Source organism: Aureobasidium subglaciale (assembly GCF_000721755.1).
Source record: "Aureobasidium subglaciale EXF-2481 unplaced genomic scaffold scaffold_3, whole genome shotgun sequence".
NCBI classification, from domain to species: domain Eukaryota; kingdom Fungi; phylum Ascomycota; class Dothideomycetes; order Dothideales; family Saccotheciaceae; genus Aureobasidium; species Aureobasidium subglaciale.
The window spans coordinates 771,579-787,914 of NW_013566992.1; the positions used below are offsets into that span (position 1 = coordinate 771,579).

The 16,336-nt window shown below is 50.4% G+C and overlaps 6 protein-coding genes across 6 annotated transcripts; 4 read left to right on the forward strand and 2 right to left on the reverse strand.

The window, feature by feature from the left end:
- Positions 1-384: 384 nt before the first annotated feature.
- On the reverse strand, positions 385-914 carry AUEXF2481DRAFT_26815 (uncharacterized protein; the record flags this gene model as incomplete). Its single annotated transcript, XM_013491300.1, has 3 exons — positions 385-413; positions 468-715; positions 775-914. 3 exons carry the CDS (start codon positions 912-914, stop codon positions 385-387), a joined length of 417 nt encoding a protein of 138 aa, XP_013346754.1.
- A 462-nt stretch (positions 915-1,376) lies between these two features.
- On the reverse strand, positions 1,377-2,324 carry AUEXF2481DRAFT_26816 (uncharacterized protein; the record flags this gene model as incomplete). The annotated part of the gene is made up of 2 exons (XM_013491301.1): positions 1,377-1,596; positions 1,648-2,324. The coding sequence occupies 2 exons, from the start codon at positions 2,322-2,324 to the stop codon at positions 1,377-1,379; spliced, it is 897 nt and encodes a 298-aa protein (XP_013346755.1).
- A 1,049-nt stretch (positions 2,325-3,373) lies between these two features.
- Positions 3,374-3,984, forward strand: AUEXF2481DRAFT_26817 (uncharacterized protein; the record flags this gene model as incomplete). The annotated part of the gene is made up of 4 exons (XM_013491302.1): positions 3,374-3,437; positions 3,495-3,779; positions 3,817-3,871; positions 3,924-3,984. The coding sequence occupies 4 exons, from the start codon at positions 3,374-3,376 to the stop codon at positions 3,982-3,984; spliced, it is 465 nt and encodes a 154-aa protein (XP_013346756.1).
- Positions 3,985-4,558: 574 nt separating this feature from the next.
- On the forward strand, positions 4,559-8,983 carry AUEXF2481DRAFT_62758 (uncharacterized protein; the record flags this gene model as incomplete). The annotated part of the gene is made up of 3 exons (XM_013491493.1): positions 4,559-5,058; positions 5,109-5,772; positions 5,822-8,983. The coding sequence occupies 3 exons, from the start codon at positions 4,559-4,561 to the stop codon at positions 8,981-8,983; spliced, it is 4,326 nt and encodes a 1,441-aa protein (XP_013346947.1).
- A 634-nt stretch (positions 8,984-9,617) lies between these two features.
- On the forward strand, positions 9,618-12,158 carry AUEXF2481DRAFT_36948 (uncharacterized protein). Its single transcript, XM_013491406.1, has 6 exons — positions 9,618-10,089; positions 10,141-10,434; positions 10,513-11,198; positions 11,251-11,402; positions 11,454-11,569; positions 11,621-12,158. Exons 1-6 carry the CDS (start codon positions 9,962-9,964, stop codon positions 12,000-12,002), a joined length of 1,758 nt encoding a protein of 585 aa, XP_013346860.1. The 5' UTR covers positions 9,618-9,961; the 3' UTR covers positions 12,003-12,158.
- Positions 12,159-14,229: 2,071 nt separating this feature from the next.
- Positions 14,230-16,230, forward strand: AUEXF2481DRAFT_46097 (uncharacterized protein; the record flags this gene model as incomplete). Its single annotated transcript, XM_013491467.1, has 2 exons — positions 14,230-14,256; positions 14,725-16,230. 2 exons carry the CDS (start codon positions 14,230-14,232, stop codon positions 16,228-16,230), a joined length of 1,533 nt encoding a protein of 510 aa, XP_013346921.1.
- Positions 16,231-16,336: the final 106 nt, after the last annotated feature.

Sequence of the window (16,336 nt, forward strand, 5' to 3'; positions counted from 1 at the left end):
TGCTATTCCATTCCCACGGGCCAAAGGTTGATCGACGCATAGCCGTGAGAGTGCACATCGATAGTACTAGACACTTAGTCACAAAACAAGTGTGATGGCATTTCATTTGTTATTCATCAAACCATATTCCCAAAAGTCCACGTGCAGCATCTCTTAAATTAGCATATATTCCCCACGCTCTTCCATGATTAAGTAAGAGCATCGACGAGCTGTAAAAAGGCACAATCGTATGTCATATCAGTGGACGTGACGCGGAGAGTCGATGTAACGACGTATCTCAGTAACATTGCTGCAAGTTCAAGAAGCACCGTGCCTTAAGACAGCTACAAGCATGCCATAATTCAGCATACAGGAGATGACAATCCTCTCTGTCACAGATCTCCATCAAGCTCCATCCAAGGGATTCTCATTTGCTGCATCAACATCAGTTTTCTGTCAGGAATGTAAGCACTACAAGCTCAACCCACCTTCAAGTATCCCTCCCTTGATGAGCTCAGCAGGCGAAGGTCGAGTCTGCAAATGCTTCTCGATAGAATCCCTCCGCATAGCAGCAGCAAGCTCACGCTGATGATTCTGCAGAGAAGGAGCAGCGGTAGAATCGGGCAGGATGTTGCGTTCAATCAACTCGTCCTTTACCGGTCGTGTAGCGATGGCTTTGTTCAGGCTGTCGGTGAGTTTTTGGCGTTGTAGCTCTTGCTGGTGAGCTTGCAGAGCTCTGGAGGGTTGTTATTGTTGGGCGTCTGATATCTGCCATGTTTGGTAAAGCTTGCTTACGGCGCAGCATTGGTGGAGAGAAGGATGTGCTTTTCCTTCAGCTCTTGAGCTTCAGGTCGGCTTTGGATGGCCTTTTCGAGACTGTTGCGACGCTCAAGAGATATGGGGCTGGTGACGGTAGGCTGCATCTCGTCCGACATGGTTGCGAATGATGTTTGCGTGTTCCACGACAGTGTTATGAATCTGATAGATGGCTATGCCGGGCACAGCTGATGCCGCGAGGTATGAGCGACGGTAGAGCCTCGGACGAGTAAAATCGTCTCGAGTTACCCCTGCCTGTACCTTTGTCCTCACCTGATGGACAGGACCCTGCATGATAGCGTGCGGGGTCTCGTTTACGGAGTTGGTCACAAGGTCTCCTTTGTTGCACAGGCGGACAGTAAGAGTTGGGTAAGAGACACGTTCGTGTGCATTAGGTATCATTAACTGCTAATTACAACATGCTGCTGCGACGAAGCAAGCGCCGGACTTGACAGCCACAGGCAGAAGGGAGTCCACGATAGTAGTAACACTCTTCTCCTTAAATTATCCTCCTTTCTTGTTATGCGGTCTGAATTGGGCAATCAATTCATTGGTGGAGAAGGGCGGTTCCTTGAAGGAGTTTATGCGCCCTCGTCATCCTCACCAACGCGGATAGCACCCTCGCTGCTGACACCGTGGGCCCAGAAGCCGCCGAGCTCGACCTGAGTCTCGGGCATGCTCTGGTGGGTGAAGAGCAACCATGCACCGAAGACGGGCTTGGCGAGCAGATCGAGGACAGCGTAGGCAATGATCTCCTGGTCAACGGTCATCTTGCGAGAGCCATCGGCAACACCCCAGACACTGTATAGGCATTAGTAAGAGTGCAGATTGACAGCTTGATGAGTTACTTACATAGGGTAGATGGTCCAGATGACGAGAGTGAAGCCAGCGATGGCACCGAAGAACTTGCCGACCTTGCCACCCTTGGCCATGGCGTTGGCGCGGCCGTGAACGGCGAGCATCCAGATGACAACGAGGTAGGCAATGCAGGCAATAGTGTACCAGCCCCACTTCTGAGGAGTACCCTCGCTGCCGTAGGCGGCGAAGAGACCGGTAAGGACCATGATGATGTCAGCAACGACGGCCAACAGGATGTGGCCACCGCTGAGACCGGCGAGCAGAGCCAGGTCGAGGAGGAGAAGAGGGGTGGTCAAACTCCAGTCGACGTAACGGGCCCAGTAGACCTGACGGTAGACGTCGTGGGTGGTGTCAGGGACGTGGCGGTGCGAGTCAGTGACGGTGGTGCGGTGGTAGCTGATGCCGTGGCCGGTGGCCATGGCGAAGTAGGACAGAGAAGCAAAAGTGACAATGAGGGTGGTGACAACGTGGTAGAGACGCTTGGAGATGGGGACAGTCCAGGAAAGGCCGACAAAGACAATCATGGACAGGAGCATCAGCACGCAGACGGCCCACAGAGTGCGGGTGCCGGTCTCAGTGACGGTCTGGTACTCGGGGAGAGAGGGAACAACAGTGGGTAGAGGAGCCACGGAGCTCGTGGCCTTGAAGGCCTGAACGGGGTCAACAATCATGGCTGCGGCGTGGATTGAAGGGATTGAGTTGGAGGGAGGAGAGGGGATGAAGGTGAGATGGACGAAGAGCTGAGGGGGAGACGTTCTTAAGCAGCTCGGAAGCTCTGAGCTGCTGCGCGCGGAGCTTTCGATCGCGCCTGCCTGCTACGATGACGTTGTCATGCATTGCATTGCTCCTTCCCCACAAGCAGGCCGTGCTGTTTCCACGAATTCAAGGAAGTCGCGCAACGCTTCTACAAGCCAATCGACCAGCCATCACCTCCATTAATTACGCTGTCCAGCCTCTCTTTGTTCTGAAAGTCGCAGTATCTACCCTCGACGACAATTTGCCATGATCCATGGCCTACCTTCACATTCCTGTACGATGCTCGGCAGGTTTCACGCTCACCTGATGTCTGCAAAACAGGCTTCGTGCAACATGCATCGGCTGCTTTCTCCACAGCGCCTAAGGAATCGGTTGGAGACAACCGTGGTCTTGAGAGCTCATTGGACCAGAATCGAGCCTGTCATGACTTTCCTACTCACGCGTTTGTCCAACTCTATCGTAAACACATCCAGTCAATTTTTTTACCAGTGATTAATAACTTTCCTTTCCTTGCGCAGGAGTCTTCAAGCGCTCGTCCCAGTCCGCAGATGAGCGCGCAATAAGCTGGCAGGTCGATTCTCGTATGTACCACATTCTGAGCTAGTGAAAGACCCGAACCACGTTTAAGCCAGCGCCTCGAGCGGAGGATTCATCGCCATCGTCTTCTCATCGTCCATGTCTGTGAGACCAGCCTCATCCAAGCCCCTCCACTGGCGAATAGCATGTGAAATTTTTGAATGGTGGACACGGAAACGGTAGGCAACGGCGATTGATCGCGATCAAGATGGCGGAGCAGCCGTCCATGTCCCAACACTTGCAGCCGGGCTTTGCGGCTAATGTGCCAAGGCGGGGTTCATTTCAAGATTTGTGAAAGTCAAGAAAGATATTCTCGATCCATCGAACACGTCCCATACCGTCGCTCAAATTCAATCAAGCGTTCCAACAACAAAGCACGAATATTAAAATGTCTCTCACCGCCGAGCAACAAGACAACTTCGAGGACATCGAGAAGCAGTTCGCTGTCAAGGGTGCGTGAAGCCCGTCACTATTCTACAGATGCCATCAAGACTGACTTATTCTCACAGCTGTCCAGCATATGACCACTTATTGGTCCATCCTTGAGAAGGTCCCCGGTTCCAAGCTACGCCTCACCAAGATCGACGACGAAATCTACGAGCACTTCAAGAAGGAGTTCCCCGACTACGATGCTAAGGCTACCATCAACGAGGATGAGATGAAGAGCAAGGCTGGCAAGGACCGCTGGAGAAACTTCATCAACCAGTACGAGAACAAGGTTGACGACTACAACTTCGGCACACTGTTGCGCTCCAACCCTGCCTTCGAGTACGGTCAGGACGAGACCATCTTCGGTATGACGTGTTATTCGTACAGCTCACTGACAAGTAGCTGACGCCAAGACATCAGCTGTGCGCATGCAGTTCTACGCGCTCGAGATCCTGAGGTAAGCTTGTGATTCTCAGTTTGAATGATTATTTGCTTATGAAACCGGACAGAAATCGCGAAGGTCTGAATGACTGGATCTACGAGAAAGCCCAAGGCCAGAAGGCATCGTGAGCCCAAACCGTACGATAGCTACTTTCGCTAGCCGGGTGGATAGATGGCAGCAACTGTTGACAGGCTGCTACTTCACTGCTTCACTGCACACCCAAGCGCAAAATTAGCCGCCGCTCTGGAGACAAAGGACGATGTAGTGCGACCTACCTTGACGGTTTGATGAAGCCACGACGGAACGCGAAGAGGAAGATACTATGGCGATGGAATGGAGGTAACGATTTCGGCCCTAGAACTTGCCACACAGAATCCAAGTAATCTCGCGGTAAATCGTTACAGTTGGAGGACACATGGTTAGCCATGGAGTATGCCACTTTGGAGAGGGGCTAAATAAGGGGTCGGTGTTGCGTCTGCTGAAAGCCAGAACAAGAACAATAGTAACGCGACACATTCTTCACACCATCCGCCGCAACTACGCCACTGCATTGTCCCGACTTGGTAATTATTCTGAACCTTCACCGGAACCGTCTCTTCTAGAACAATCGCATCAAACACGAGAATCTCCGTCCCTCGCATCGAGCGCTTCAGAGCAGTACTCAATTTCGCTCGCTTGTTGAGCTTTATCCCACAAGTCCAAATGCCTAGGTTACCGCGACTAATCCGCGCGGAAGATGCAAAACCAAGCAGTGAGCAAGACGGTCCCCGCGTAGAGAAGGATGCTTCACTCAGCAAACAGAAAGAAGAAAATGTGCCAGCAGCGCCTTGGAAGGCCTTGTTCTTCTTCACCGCCAGATCACATTTGACATGTCTAATTATCGGCCTCGTGGCAGCTCTTGCAGCTGGTGGTATCACGCCAGCGCAGTCTTATCTACTCGGTAAGGCTTTCAATGCATTCACCAGTTCTAGTAGCCCTAGCGCTGTCCTCAGGAGTGTCACAAATTACACAATCTATCTCCTGGCCCTCGGAGTTGGAAGCTGGCTAGTGCATTTCATCTTCTTCTCTGCATGGCTAGCATTTGGAGAGCTGCAAGCCAACAGTGCCAGAGAACGGCTGTTCTTGGGTATGATAAATAAGGATGTCGAATGGTATGATATGAGAAAGAACGGAATAGGGGCTATGATACCTCGTCTACAAGCGTAAGTCTGGCCTATAAATCAACTTGGGCGTGACGTGCTGACGATAGCAGACAGATCAGAGACCTCCAGCTCGCGACCGCACAGCCCTTCGGTGGCTTGATCACATCTACTGCAGATGCCGTGGCGTCTCTCGGACTGGCGCTGTACACTTCTTGGAAGCTTACCCTCGTGATCATCTCTACCACTCCCATCATCGTCCTGGTCATCGGGTACTTGAGTGCAACCATGCAACAACACGTAAACAAGCAACAGGAAAAGCTCACGGAAGCCCTCAAATATGTCGGGAATGCAATCAACGCCATCGAGGCCGTCAAATGTTTCAACGGCCAAGAGCATGAACTCGCGAGATACGCATCCCGACTCAAAGATGCTGCAACCTGGTACTACCGCGTCATCAACGTCAACGCTCAGCAATTCGGTTTCATGGGGTTCATGACGCTAGCCATGTTCGTCCAAGGCTTTTATTATGGAGGCGTACAGGTAGACAACCACGAGAAGAACACTGGAGACGTTATCACGACTTTCTTCTCGGCCATAAGTGCCTTTCAAGCCATCTCTAGCATATTGCCACAGATGATTGTGCTTGAGAAGGGAAGAACAGCCGGCTCAACTCTCAGAACTGTCATGGCGACAATGGCCAAGAAACCAGACTCTACATCACCTTATGAGCTTGTACGACCTGAAGAATGCAAAGGCCATATTGAGTTTCGAAATGTAAGCCAAGTGTCACGGCTAGTTTTAGCGTTTATTGACGACGTCTCAGGTCTCATTTGCCTACCCAGCACGCCCAGATCGGTTGGCCTTGAAGAATGTCACTTTCTCTATCCCGTCCTACGACACTACATTCATCATCGGAAAGAGCGGATCTGGCAAGAGCACCTTCGGACAATTGCTTTTACAGTTTTACCCTGCGACTTCGGGACAAATACTGTTCGATGGCATACCCATCAATACCTTAGATCCTGTCTGGCTGCGAAATCAGATCACGCTCGTCGAGCAGCACAGTACGCTATTTGAGAACACCATCTTCGAGAACATCGCCATTGGCAACGAGAAACGACACAACATCAAGGCAGAGGATGTCACCAAGGCTGCTGAATTTGCCCTGCTGTTAGCAATGATTAACGATATGCCTGAAAGATTCCAGTCGATGGTTGGAGCCAAAGGCGGGACAATGAGTGGTGGACAGAGGCAGCGCATGGCTCTCGCGCGAGCATATCTGCGAGACACGCCTGTACTCCTCCTTGACGAGTCAACAAGCGCACTAGATCAGGTCAGCCGGTCGTTGATGATGGAAGCAATCCGTCGATGGCGCCGTGGGAAGACAACTATGATAATCACTCACGATATCACACAAATCCTGGCCGACGACTATGCGATGATCTTCGAGGACGGTGAACTCATCCAGGAAGGCCATCGTAAAAATATAGAGCACATGCATGGGTCCCCTTTCCAGAGATTTCTATCCGCTGAGGTGGTCGCGGAACCATTGTCCCCAGAAACCGTCCAACCTGATTTTCCAGAACTTACAGAGAAGGACACGATCGCAAATACGGCGTACCGATCCTCGACAGATGATCCATTGTGGACGAGCTTGGTTATCAGTGAAAACATTCGGTACACTTATCTACCAGCGCTGTTTGCAAACAGACATACCAAGGCTGCTTTTAGAGGGGCATACGGCTTCGCTGCTCCACTTAGCGAATTTGGCTCACCAACTTCCACCTTCACTTCGGGTCCATCTTCACCCTTTTCACCTTTGAAGAGAACTTCGACCGGTAAAGAGTCGTCCAATTCGTACGAGCTGCAGGCCGATGACACGGTGCAGCAGAATAAGAGAAAATCAACCAATAGGAAGTCTGTAGCACCAGAGCTTCTCGAAAAGTTCATAGAATCGACAGGAAACTTCGCCGCTCGCGCCCAGATCACCACAGGAAACTCGAGAAGAAAACGTCTTCCTTCAGATGCATCGATTCCTGGATTGACCGATGGGACTGAGTTACAGCCTCTTTCGAAGCATCAAAAGAAGAGCGTGCCTGTAGAGAAGCGACAAATCTTCTCCATTCGCGCTATCCTCGGCACTGTCTGGCCTAGTCTCGACTGGCATATGAGATCCGTCCTTATCTTCGCGATTGTTGCTGCTTCCATAAATGGCGCCTGTACCCCGGTTTTCTCCAGCATCCTGTCCAAGTTGATAGGAACATATGGCAAAGGTGGGAAAGCAAAACATACGGCTGTGATATACACTGTCTCTATTCTCAGTATTGCCGTCGTCAATGGCTTGACCAGCTACATCATGCACCTACTTCTGGAATACGTCGGCCAGGTGTGGATTAACACGATGCGTGAAAGATCTCTGGAACGGATTCTCGACCAGCCCCGTGACTGGTTTACCCACGAAGAGAATTCAGTGTCACATGTGATGGAGGCTCTGGACCGTCATGCGGAAGAGATGCGTAACTTGCTGGGTCGTTTCGCATCTTCTCTCTACATAGCCTTCGTCCTGAGTGTCGTCGCTCTAGTCTGGGCTATGACATCTCAATGGAAACTCACGTTGATTGCGATCGCACTTGGTCCTTACGTATGGTTTGTCACCAAATCGTTCAGTACAGTCAGCGGTAATTGGGAGGGAAGGAGCAACGACGCCGCCGAAGCTGCTGGCTCAATATTCACCGAGACGTTCACGAACATCAAGACAGTACGGGCCTTGACACTGGAGTTCCACTTCCGAGAAAAGTACTTTCAAGCAACGAAGCACGCTTTAGAGGTTGGTTTCAAACGCTCCTTGTACGCTGGCTTTTTCTTCGGTCTTTCCGACTCGTCTGGGATTTTTGTCATGGCTCTCATGTTCTATGCTGGTGCGAAACTGATACGAGACGGCGCAAATCCGACAAAGATCGTTGAAGTCTTCATTCAGCTTATCTTGGCGATAACTAACGTGAGTATCTACTTGAGTCTCATCCCACAGATCAGTTTAGCGAAAGATTGCGCTTCTCGTCTGCTTCGACTTTCGACGTTACCGAAAGACTCGCACGAGCACTTCGGCAACACGCAAATTACTTCGATCGGAGATATCGAGCTCCACAAGCTTTCTTTCTCCTACCCTTCCCGTCCTGATCAGAAGGTTCTCAACAACATCAACTTACTCATACCAGCGGGCGAGACAACCGCCATAGTTGGATCTTCAGGGTCAGGCAAATCGACCATCGCTGCTTTGCTTCTCGATCTGTATACATCTGCGAACGAGGCGTCCGAAGCCAGCGGCAAGATCCCGGACATTATGCTATCTGGCCGTAACTTGAAGCACATACATACCCCAACACTGCGTTCTTTGATCACAGTGGTTTCACAAACTCCAGTCCTTTTCGCTGCCACAGTAGCCGACAACATCACATATGGGCTGCCACAAATATCTCCTCATAACAACATGGCATCCGTCCGACGGGCGGCAGCTGCAGCAGGTATTGATGAATTCATCATGAGCCTTTCACAAGGTTACGAGACTCTCATAGGCGACGGTGGCACCGGACTCTCGGGCGGACAAGCTCAGCGAGTGGCCATCGCCAGAGCTCTGATTCGCAAACCGGCAGTCATGATTCTTGATGAAGCAACATCCGCTCTTGATGTCGAAAGCTCGAATCTGGTTCGGGACACCATACAGGGCTTAGTCGAGCGCGATGGAATGGGTATGACCGTCATTATCATCACCCACAGTAAAGACATGATGAGTATCGCGAAGAACATCATCATGCTTTTTCAAGGGAAGGTCGTAGAGCAAGGAAGCTATAGAGGATTGCTGCGCAAGAAAGGCGAATTTTTTCATCTTTTGAGCGGAGGAGAATGGATCGAGGAACCGCGAAAGAAGGCAGAGGCTGGTGTGCGTGGCTTATCGGGTACCATAGATTGGGGGGCTAGACTGACCTGAGAGCTTGACTCTTCGAGGAAATCGCAAGAGTAGTACACACATGTCTATGACTAGATTAAACTATGGACATACACAGCATTTTGAGCATTCTTGAGCCGTTGTTGACAACTAAGATCTGTTAGGCACAATCTATGAAAGTGTCACCTTCAAGAAGCGACTCCAGCATTATCGCGGAACGAGTTGTAGGAACAGATGCCGGGTTCCCGTGGGCCGCACTTCTTCTTAGAGCAGTCATAGCAATACATCATACTTGAGCACGATCGAACTCGTGCTCCGGCACGTCGTTCGCCGTCAGGGATGAACCCTGGAGCGTAGTGCTTTTCCATCAATCCCCTCATTGATGAGCTGATTATATTGTGTTCACCTGGAAGAATATACGTCTTTGAGATAGGTTGTTGATAGAAGTGGCAATTGGTGCATCAGATTTTGATATCTCAACAGTCGTTTTAGGAAGGATCTGGTGTAGAGACAGCTTCATCAATGGCTGTATGCATGAATCGTCGTTACTGAGGCATATAATTAAGGTTTGAGGATCTAGGGTCCTGACCAATGACGAAGATTCGGCGTCCACCGACAGCCAATGAAAAGCTCGTATCCTGGCCAAGAGTCAACTCTATCTTCTACGCGACGTCAAGATCTTTCGGCTCCCCCAAGTCGTCCGAGATGCTTGTCTATGAGAGTCGATGATCGCTCTTGAGCCGCATGCTCGCTGCAGCCACACATGTGTTCCCAAGGATAATAAATCTTTTCTGAACATGGGTCAACACGAAATATTCGGTCGTCACAGTCGTCATTTGCGGATGCTTGAGGCAATGGCTATGCAGGGAGGCAAGGCAAGTAGGTCTTGATAAAGGCTCCGCCTGCTGCAAATTTGTGCCTTGCCTCGTCCTCTCTGTTCTTTTCAAAGATTGCTGGTGTAGCTTAAGCGTACTTCTGGCTGTCGGGTCTCCTTATATCTTTGTTCTAGGAGTAAACACTATGGTACCACCCACGACCCTGTGGCTTGTCGGCCTCTCTACAATACCCTTAGCTTTGGCCGGCAGCCCGAGGTACGACGCCATCTTCCAAAATTCTTTGCCTCTGGCACCAATCGCGACTCCGGCAAGGTGAGAGGTACCTAGCTGGATTGTGTCCGACCTATTCTGATTCTCACTCAGCTCCACCAATGTCAATGGCCAACAAATAGACTTTTACGAGGTTACTATTGAGCCATTTCAGAAGCAGGTTTACCCCGACCTGGGTCCTGCCAACCTTGTGGGTTATAACGGTGTTTCGCCAGGACCGACTTACTACGTCAAGAAGGGCACGCAGACAGTCATTCGCTACCATAACAACCACACTGATGATTCTGTGGTTCATCTTCATGGCTCAAGCACGCACACGCCATGGGATGGCTGGCCTAGCGATCATATCCATTACGGTCAATTCAAGGATTATTACTATCCAAACAAGTATGTACGCTTCCATGTGAGCAAGATTTGAGATCGATGTACCATTAGAGACTGAACTGACTGGCAATTTACTGATAGTTCAACTGCCCGATCTATCTGGTATCACGACCACGCCGACGGTATCACTTCGACAAACTGTTTCAGAGGCTTGATCGGTACATATATCATCTACGATCCTGAAGAAGGCAAACTGGGTCTTCCTGCTGGAAAGTACGACATACCGCTTATGGTCAACGACAAGATGTACACCGACACAGGTGATCTTGTCTCGATCGCTAATGAGCATAACGATTTCATCGGAGACACGATGGAAGTAAATGGCCAGCCTTGGCCATATCTCGAGGTCGAGCCTCGAAAGTACAGACTACGACTTTATAACACTGCCACAAGTCGACCATTTGACCTTCACGTGGAACAGTCCAATGGTGACTGGCTCGACTTCCAAATTATCGCCTCAGACTCCGGTCTATTCGGCTCTCCGGTTGCCTCCAACGATGTCACTATAGCGATGGGAGAAAGATACGAGATTGTCGTTGACTTCTCAAGTTTTGCAAACCAGAATCTCACTATGAAAAACGCCTTCCATCTGGGGGGTCAAGGTCTCGCACAGTTCGACAACGAGGATCTCATTATGTCATTCGTCGTTGGTGAGTCTGTGGCAGATTGGTCATCTAACGATGTTCCTGGCACTCTGAACGAGAACATCGCCTGGCCCCAGGACCTCGACGATGTTGATCATGTTTTCAGATTTCAGCGAGGCGGAGGTATGTACAATGCGTTCTGAACCGTGCTCGACCCTCAACTGACATCTATCAGAGAACAGCTGGACTATCAACGGCATAGACTTCGACGATATTAACAACAGAATACTCGCGAGACCACCCCAAGGCTCAGTCCAGCGTTGGAGATTGGTTTACGCTGGAGGTCCCGGCTTTCACCCGGTCCACGTCCACCTGGTGGACTTCAAGGTAGGCTGTACAGTGAAATTGGTGTAAAGAACGAAGGCTGATCGAATCTAGATCCTATCTCGAACCGGCGGTAGTCGTGTCGTACTACCTTATGAGTCGGCAGGCTTAAAAGATATCGTGCTTCTCGAACCTGGTGAAACGGTCGACATTGAGGCGCATTATGGCCCGTAAGCTACTATACCATGCCTTGCTAGTACTCATTACTGACTCAAGCATAGTTGGAACGGACTCTATATGTTCCATTGTCACAACCTTATACATGAAGATCACTTGATGATGGCATCTTTCAACGTTACCAGACTCGAAGCATTAGGGTATGACAACGTTGAGTCTCTGGACACTCCTGACGACACTCGGTTCTTAGCAGAAGATTGGTCGGCTGAAGCCTACTCTAATGACGAGATCCAAGGTAGACTTAATTGGCTCGGTAATTTGGGTGCATACAATGAGCGCGATCAAATCGTCACTGCAGTCGCGGCTTACTACTCGGATAACCCCAATCCTCCAACCGAGACCAGCAATGTGCCAGAAGCTGGGTCTGTTCAAACACAAGGTTGGGGGCAGAACTGGCAGAATCACAGAGGAGTGCCCGGAGTGTAGCCTGTCAAGAAAACAACCAACGCAGACGGGAATAAGCTGAACTTCCCGCAAGATTTGTTATTTGCTTTCTACACATGAAAATTCCCAAGACAGTTAGACTTATACAGTAACAAGACGTTACCTCGATGGTGGATGTATCATTTACATAGACTCGCAATGTAATGTCGATTTATTTTTCTAAAATCTGCCCATCTTGGGTTGCGAGTGTGACAACCCTGTCTTTCGATTCGATTTTCCCAAAAAGATTGCCTCCGGCTAGCCTCCTAAGTATTGAGAACTTTAGTGGCTCACGGGACAGTCTGTATTAGTCTCCAGGTAGGCAGAAGGGTCTATAGATTCCTTAAATCAATCGAGTGTTGTTAATGGTCACAAGTGAATGAGGTGGTAGACAGCTGCAGCGTGTTTCTTTGACCATGTCAAGTCATTGGAGTGACATAAAAATCATTCATGGAGTGCTTCGAAAGCTGCACGAGAGGGAGTCTCAACAAGTCAGCAATAAAGGTTGTCTCTAATACGATTGTGTATATGAACCATCATATTGTTGACCTCTAAGCATCAGATGCAACATCACGAAGTTCTATTCCGACCAACTCCAGACACAGACTTCACAGGGCAAGTTTAGACGGACAGATAGCTCAAACACCAACCAGTGCAGCCATCTGACTCTGCACAACCAGGCCACACATCACAAGCTACGTGAGAACTTGATTGGGCAAGATGTCGAGTAGTGTTGCAGAGGGAAACCATTGACTCGTGTTGTTGAGATGAGCCGCATCAGTCCTGTCATTACAATAGCGGCCCTTGAGCTTAAAAACACGCATCATACGCCGCCGGCGTCATTGGGTCCGGGCTTACTGCCAGCGTGTTGACGTCGTATTCTTCGTGCATCGAACAGGAAGTTAGTCAGGCTGGCTCTCACCCCCTATGCAGGACTGCGAGCGTGCATCACGAGATGTCGGAGGACCCTTCCCGTCATCTAAGAAGATGTGAACAGTCGAAGCACTTTACGATCAAGCATCCGAGCCTTTCTGCACCCCGATTTTGCTGCACATCCCTGGCCAAGAACGTCCATCGTCATTCCTAGAGCCTGCGACCGGTCCTGCTTCGGTCTCCATACCATCACCTGGAGAAACATATTGCTCGCGAGGGAAAGCAGATTGCTCATCGATGATCGTACAGACTGGTCTTTCGATTTCCCACGAGGACGGTGTTGTAGGTCCTACCAGTCGCGTCATCTACGCAAGAGACGCGAGATGAATGCCTGATTTAAGAAAACATGTGTCACTTTGAACTCATCCCCATGGTGAACCCACGCGAAAAGATCGGCACAGAGGAGCATAAGTTTCATCAATCTTCTGACAGACAGACAGGTCATGGTACATGTGCGATTTGAGGCTGTGCCAGTAACCATAGTGAGCGATGCGTCGGTATTCGAATATCCGTCCTACCTGTATTCTGGGGACGTTCTCGTGGAGTATTATGATTAAGTGGACGCCTTGTACATGGAAAATACATAGCGGAACAATGCTGGATGCTGAGCGCCCTTTAAGGTCAAGCTATTACTGATAATCTTCTCCGAGGTAGCTCAGGAAAAATGGTATACAGCATTATAACACGTACATAAAACATCTCACCCACACTCGATGCCCTCCTATAAATGATTAAAGTATGCGTCATATGAGATATCCACGACGATACCCGGTAAGCTCCTACATATCTTCTTCGTATCATCTTCACGAGCACACCAGGTAGTCCGAATGCCGAGACTGCCGCCGGCAGACGGTGGAAGGTGAAGATTCGGGAGCCGGAGCATCCAAGAGCAGTTTCTTACTGCGCAGCCCTAGGACCTCTCGCCAAACGCATGACAGACCGCTGTCTGATTTCCGCGATGCAGAGGCGTTGCACGTCAGATGAATCGGTCGCTCGGCAAGGAGTTGTAGGCAAACATTTGTCCGTTGGGGCGAGGAGAGAAAAGTGCGACGTCATATTCGAGCTCGAGAGTAGACATCTCTTGGCGGATCGCGGCCCGCGAAGTTCGCGTTCCAGTTCTGCTGCTGAACATCTCTGCTCAACGTCGAAGCTTATCCTAAAGGTCACCGACGAGTCCAGCTTTGCAAAACATGCAAGAGCTCGAGATCTATGACAATTCGCCTCGAGGAATAGACGTTTTGATGACCCCATGTTCCAATGGCATACAAGGTATGATACGAAGCAACGAATTTGCTACATGCGGCTAGCAGAGGCAGCTCAACCCGTAAGTCTGAGTTTTCGGTCCGTCAGTCGGTCACATCGCGGACCCTTCAACGTCCACCGAGAAGGAACCTTAGGTTGAGAATGTGATCTCACTGGCATTTGCTTGTCGTGCCACCGCCGGTTGTGCAGTGGGTACGCCTGGTCACAAGATGATGAACTGTTTCCAAGGCTCCCCGGAGCGAGTTTTTTCGTGGGCCACTTCTCCGTCATCGTATATAGTTGCTCCATCCCTCCCCGGGTTGCTTTTGCATTTGCATCCGTTTTGTCATTCTCCATCATGAACACCGCTCCTACACATCTGAGGAACCCCTCACTCACAAATCCTTCGAGGAACGCCTCTTGGACAGGCCAGAGCTACAAGGAGAAGGACTCCGAGTCCCCTCGCTCAGGATCAATCGACGACAATGGCACCGATAAGAAAGAGACCAACGTAGAGCCTCACTCACAAGGTTGGCTATGTGGTGGCAAGCATCTCGAGGAGCTTCGCCAGAACGAGAACTACAACCTCGATGGCCCCTTGACCGAGGTCGACATCGACATGCCTCTCACTCGCACTCAGGTCATCAACCAGGGCGACAAGCAGATGGTCGAGCTCAAGTTCGCACCGGACGACAAAGAAAACCCCTTCAAGTGGGGAAAATGGAAGAGACGATTCATCTCGACACAACTCAACCTCATGACCCTGTTCATCGGTCTCGCTACTACTGCATACAGTTCCGGTATCAACAGCATGACCGCCGAATTCCATCGCTCAACTGAGATGGGTCAACTCGGTCTATTCACTTTCAACATGACCTGCGCCCTTGCTCCGCTGTTCCTGGCTCCATTCTGCGAGCTTGTTGGCCGTAAGATCATCTATGCAGGTGCCTACTTCCTCTTCTGTCTCTGCTTCATTGGTCTTGCTCTTGGACAGAACATTGCCACCATCCTCGTCATGCGTACACTTCTTGGTCTCTTTGGTTGTGTTGGTACTATCCTTGTTGGTGGCACCTTCAGCGACATGTACGACGTTCACGAGCGCGCCAGACCCATGGCCTTCTTCTCATACGTTGCCATCCTCGGTACGGTCGGTGCCCCCATCTATGCCGGCTTCATCGATATGACCATTGGTTGGAGATGGATTGAGGGTATCCAGGGACTGAGCAACATTCCTCTCCTCATCTGTATCTTCTTCTTCTTCAAGGAGACTCGTGGAGGTGTTGAGCTTCAAAAGCGTGCCAAAGCTGTTCGTAAGGCCACCGGTGATGATCGCTACCAGAGCGCCATGGACTTTGAAACCCCCAGTGTCCAGGCCATGCTTAAGGCCTCTTCGGTCAAGGCTATTTACATGTTGGCCACCGAGCCTGTTGTCTTCTTGTTCGGTCTCTGGATCGCCTTCTCCTGGTTCATAGTCTTCTTGTTCCTGTCCGTCATTCCCATCACTTTCCAAGAGAAGCGTGGCTGGAATGAGGGTGTTGGTGGTCTGCCCTACATCTCGCTTTGTGTTGGTGTTACTCTCGGCTGGTTGGCCCACCACATCCAAATGAGAAGATACCTTCGTCTTACCCAGGACCCCAACCACAAAGTTGTGCCTGAGGACCGTCTTTGGGCTGCTCTCTGGGGTGCCGTCTGGATGCCTATCGGTCTCTTCATCTACAGTTTCACTCAGTATGGATATCTGTCTTGGGTCGGCCCTACCATCGCCCTTGCACCCATCGCATTCGGTGTCTACTTCATCTTCGAGTCAACCTACAGTTACACTGCCGATTGTTACGGAGAGAGCTCTTCTTCGGCCATCGCTGGTCAGGGTCTTATGAGAAACACCCTCGGTGCTGTGTCACCCCTCTTCGCTTCCCAGTTCTTTCATAATGTAGGCAGTCAGTACGCCGGCCTCATCCTGTCGCTCATCGCTTGCGTTCTCACCCTGGTGCCTTTCGTATTCTACAAGTACGGACACCTGATGCGTGCTCGCTCGAAGCTTGCCATTGTCTACTAAGTAGCATGACTGCTGTCATGAAATCGCGTTTGACTCTTATGGCATTTAGCGATCGGCGTTTTCATTTATCCTTTTTTAATATACCTATGAGTTGCTCTGCATGACC